The 5252-nt window shown below is 39.4% G+C and overlaps 1 protein-coding gene across 1 annotated transcript; it reads right to left on the bottom strand.

Moving 5' to 3' along the window:
• Positions 1–2808: 2808 nt before the first annotated feature.
• On the bottom strand, positions 2809–5051 carry LOC148025439 (uncharacterized). The gene is made up of 4 exons (XM_087691978.1): positions 5013–5051; positions 4419–4931; positions 3949–4339; positions 2809–3863 (listed from the first exon to the last, which is right to left on the bottom strand). Exons 1-4 carry the CDS (start codon positions 5049–5051, stop codon positions 2809–2811), a joined length of 1998 nt encoding a protein of 665 aa, XP_087548104.1.
• Between the last annotated feature and the right edge of the window lie 201 nt (positions 5052–5252).

Raw genomic sequence — 5252 nt, 5'->3', positions numbered from 1 at the left:
TGTGGTGGAGCCATAATCACCGTATAATTAAAATCATGAGTGTGTCAAGCACAAAGTTGGTTCCTAAATGCAAAAATCATACTTGTTGGCATGGATTGCCAATGAAAGGGTTCTGTATTGTTATTAAGGAAGGGCTTAATGACCCCCAAAAATCGATTTGAGTTAAACACAAGTTAAAAAACTTAATATTGTGCTATGAAATATAAATACAAGTGTAGTTAACATACAACGTTCATTCTTTATGGATAAGGAAAAAAATGTAGTTAGGGTTGCCAAAATCCAAAAGGAGTTAAAATAATTTGTTGATTCAAGTATGGGTTAATAGCATAAAAATATGGTTGAGTTTAACCAAATAACTTTACTTTTTTTAAAACATGATTAAAATCATTGTTGGAAAATGAAAATAAATGATTAAATAATTAAAATGAGTGTTGTGAAAACAACCCAAAAACAAGCTAATTTAAATACAATATTTATCATGTGAGCCCCTAAAAGAACTAAAGCCATGCTTAATATTACATCATGTAGCATATTAATATAGTAAAGAATATTCAAGCAATCCAATAGTGAATCTTGAAAATTAGGGTGCATTGCAATAGAGGCCAAAGTATGGCATGTCATTGTTGTTGACTTAATTAAACTACGCCTATGGAATGCACATATAATCAATTATTAGTACGCATTTTAAGTACTACAAAGTGCAAGTCCATAAATTAAAATTTGTCATTTTATAATGAACAATGAAATATCTCGTATGTTGCAACATGTGGATGTAAGGATAGCATCAATGAATCAAAAAGATGAAAATGGACATTAATTTGATGAGAATGATTACAAACTTCTATATCATGCATAATGATGATCATTTTTGGAGCATATTTCCACTAGAATCTTAAGCATGAGTGTTGATTTATATTTGAAGCATATATGCCACAATTGTACCGTGCTAACTTTGTTGATAATTCAATTTATCTTCTATTGAGATAATCCAAGGCACCAAGTTATTTTGGCCAACATCCTTGAGTATGAACTTTGCTTTTGAAACCACTTTAAAAGTTGTCACATGCACACCCTTTGTTTCTTCATAACTAAACAAGCCAAGTAGTAGCATTCTTATAAAGTAACTCAAGCAACATGATGTTGGGGAAAATAATGTTGACATTCAATTATTTAAATAGAGCCCATACATTGGTTGAGCCAACATCGAAAGATTTGGTGTTTGATGCAATATGTATCAATTGGCTCCCTGGTTGTTGAAACTTTACCACAATCTATGGTAGGTATTGTATTTTACATTATGTATGCTACAAATGGGTTATTTCCTTCATAACTCAAGGATAAAACTCTTGCATGACTTCCTTATCCACTACTTTTGTGCCTTCCATGGCAATATGTGAAGCTAACATGAAATAACCAATTTAGACTCCTTATTTATTTCTACTAATGGGGATTATAGAGTTTGCAACCTCATTTGGAACTACTGGTACATTCCTATATGCAAGTAAACAATGCTAATAAAAACTATTATTGCACCTCAATTCTTGGGGTGATTCAACTAGGTAACTAGACACCAAGTTGCACGCCATATTATCCTTTGTTGGTTCTATACAAAGAAGGCTTGGGTTCCATACACAGGTACACATTGCTATGATTGTTTTGATCTTAAGAACTACCTTTCATGTGTTTCAATGAGCTTGGTAGTGATCAATGTCCCATGTGGTCGTGGATGAAGGTTCCATCGCATGGGCATGATTAGGTATTCACATCCTTGTCCAATCTCATGCAATGTCCAATAGAATTGCAATTTTTGGGGTGATTCAACTAGGTAACTACTATGTACACATACAAACAGCTCAATTTGCTAACTAAAGAGGATGTCTAATAGTAGCTAGCATTTTCTCTTTTCAACTCAAATATTTACACTACAAATAAGGTTATGTAGCCCTAATACAAGGGTTCATATACTAGTTGAGATGATTGTCCCCCAAACTTACTCAACTTCCATGGCACACTCCTGGAATCATTGTAGACGATTACACCTACATTGGTATTTTTTTCAAATGTATTTTGCGAGGACGACCGCAACCACAGGCGACTTCTAAGAGCTCGTTGGATCGGCAATGTCAGTGGTCTGAGCAGATGAGGAAGATGCAGCGGTAGATGCAGAAGCTTGGGGTGTAGAGGGTCGGGAGATAAGTTTACTATGATATGAATTTTGGCTTTTAATGGCATTAGACAGTAATACCAGCACACAACAAAGGCGCAGTAGTGTCCATAGACAAGACGTTTGCTCTTGGGTGCACAACACTATTAAACATTTTAGAAAATTGAAAACCTAATCTAGGATGAAGTTGCAGGCTTGATATTTTCAGGCCCATTAAGGGGTGCCAATCAAGAACTAAGAACCCGCCCAAAATCCTTACATAAGGGTTAACTATGCATCCTAAACTTGGCCACCCCCTTGCTTTGAAGAGCTTTCAAGCATGTCCACATTCAACACCCACGACATCGTATTTACTCTTACTTGCCGTTTCCATGCTTGGTAACTACAAGTAGGCAACAAGATTAGCATGCATGTTGACTAGAGTGCCTCGCCCACCCTAGACGAAACACATGCCATGCCGAAAATTATGCATTGTTCTATTCGTTATACACGAGTCATAAAAACAAAATATGCGATGAATTAGGCAATGTAAGAGCATGATCCACATAGCAAGGTTTACTCAAATGCCTATACAACATGTGTATCAAGTACTATACAAATTCCAAAGAGAGTCTTGCACTACATCATCCTCGAGGGTGTGCTGCTCATGAGTACAATACCAACATCCTGAGTCTAGAAGCCAACACATGTGTCACCACTAACCCATTGGGAAATGAGAGAGTGAACTGGCGCTCCTCATTCTCACCGCTGTATGCACAATCAGAAATAGTGCAGATGCCCCTGTAACTCTCGTCATAGAGGCGCACCATCCTGCCAATCAAGATAGACATCGCTGTATGTGGTACGTACCGTAAGGTAAGGGGAAGCAATGCATGGCAAGTGTGACATGAAAAAACAACCAAAGGGTCCACCAAGAATGTTTTGGTGCAGCAGTGAGGACAATATATGCGTGGTTTTGCATTGAATCTAACGCTGCCCCTTCCTCGTTGATGCTTGCATCTCAATACACCTGTGGTGTGGGGATGCTTCGGTTGCGAGGAGGATCCGCATTCCTCGTCTGGTCGAGGATGGTCACTCTTGCCATGTCCCAAGCGTGTCTGTATGACATTTGCCTGGACTTGATAGATCCCACCCTTCGTAGGCATATCAATCTCATGTGGGGCAAATATCCGAACAAGAGACTCCCTTGCACTTTGCAATTGGCGCATACAAACTTCCCTCTGTGTTGAGGTATAGGAAGAAACCTCAACCTCAATGCGTTTGAGGAGCCCTCTGAAGTCCTCAATAGAGGACACAAGATCCTCTTTTTGCACACATCCATCGGTGCATGGTCTCTCCAATACTAGATTTTCATCACCATAAGGACTATGCGGTGTGCCATCAAAGGCCCGTGCACTGTCGATGATGGGTAGAACCTCATGAAGGTGAGGAAAATAGCTCCTCAAGATGAGCCGCAAGCCATAGAGATGTTTACAATCTGCAACCCAATCAGCACAATCACAATAGTTTGCTTGCACACTTACATTATACCATTTGTCTTGTTGTGTTGCACTTGCCATTTTGAAGAGCATGGTTCCCTCATGAATGACTTGAAGAGACAAGGGATCGACCTTGAACCGCTGGAGTATCCTCTCCCCTGCTGCCAATCTAGCTGTGTGGCTCTTGCTCGACCCATAGACTTTGAAGCGCCTAGAGTCAACTGCGAGAAAATAGTCCCTTTCAAGAACATAATGTATCACACCAAAATGATAAACAACATTCCAACTCAAAATCAAGCACATTACCTATCTCTTGCTTTTGTTTGAAGAACTCAAGTGCGGTTCCACCCATTCTCGATCCTGATGATGAGTTGCCAACAAGGGCGTGCAATAGATCCAATATAGACCTGTTGATCTTGGCATCAAGTAGAGTGTACTTGATGTACTGCCATAGTCTCTCAATTAGATTGGTGGTGTCAACATTACCATGCGGAAACATGCGACCAAACTTGGGCCATCTTGTATGCCATATACAATCTCTTCCACACCATCCATTTTTAATGTATCGTACCACGTTTGGATGAGAGGAGTAGCGGTGCAATAGCTGTTGAAATAGCTCGTCAAATTGCAATTCTGTTGGACATTGCATGAGATTGGACAAGGATGTGAATACCTGATCACGCTCATCCGATGGAACCTTCATCCACGAGCACATGGGACATTAATCACTACCAAGCTCATTGAAACACATGAAAGGTAGTTCTTAAGATCAAAACAATCATAGCAATGTGTATCTGTGGGAGAAGATTCTCAACCCAAGCCTTCTTTGTATGGAACCAACAAAGAATAATATGGCATGCAACTTGGTGTCTAGTGCCATCGAGATAGTTGGCAGTCCAGCAATGAGGATCATCGAAGACAACCTTTGAGAGTGCCTCCAACTCTTGTTGAGACTTATTGATGACAAGTGCCGAAGGGCGAATGTCCCCCATTCTAGAGAGAACTATTTTCATTGTGATCTCCAAAGCGATGACCTCTTGGTTCAACCCATTGTCACATGTGCACAACATAAACCAAATAGGAATGCCCATTCCATGTTGGTTTGGTAGAACCGCTGCATAGAGAGGAAGGCCAAACACATTGGTCTTAAACGTGCTATCAATCGCCCAGGCACTGTTCTTCGAGAACCTCTTGCTCATTTCTAGCATCCATTCATCTTGGACAACCAATATGAATGGTCTATCCTTGTCCTCTTTTGCATGTGGATTATATGGTTGGCAATATAGCACCTAAAGGACCCAAGATTACTTTATCAAATAGATGTACTAATCACTATAACATATAAATATCGACAGAAATATGACAAGTACCTTGTTTTGGTCTCGTAGACGAATTGCTTCCAAGTACATCACCGTCCAATCATCCTTAGAAAGTTTGCCTGCAATATACCAATAGCATTGATGCTCAAGGTAGCACAAGACCATTGAACAATAACTTAAAAGATGAGAACATACCTTCATTTCACATTTGGTAAGATAGTGTTTGCACCTCTTTTGGAATCATAAAGAACCTATACGTTACACGATCTAATGGAGAGGCATTTTTGAAAT

The sequence above is a fragment of the Lygodium microphyllum genome, chromosome 14, assembly GCF_053477565.2.
Source record: "Lygodium microphyllum isolate KBCC chromosome 14, Lygodium_microphyllum_v1.1.10, whole genome shotgun sequence".
Taxonomy (NCBI): Eukaryota; Viridiplantae; Streptophyta; class Polypodiopsida; order Schizaeales; family Lygodiaceae; genus Lygodium; species Lygodium microphyllum.
This window is presented reverse-complemented; position numbering and strand designations above follow the sequence as displayed.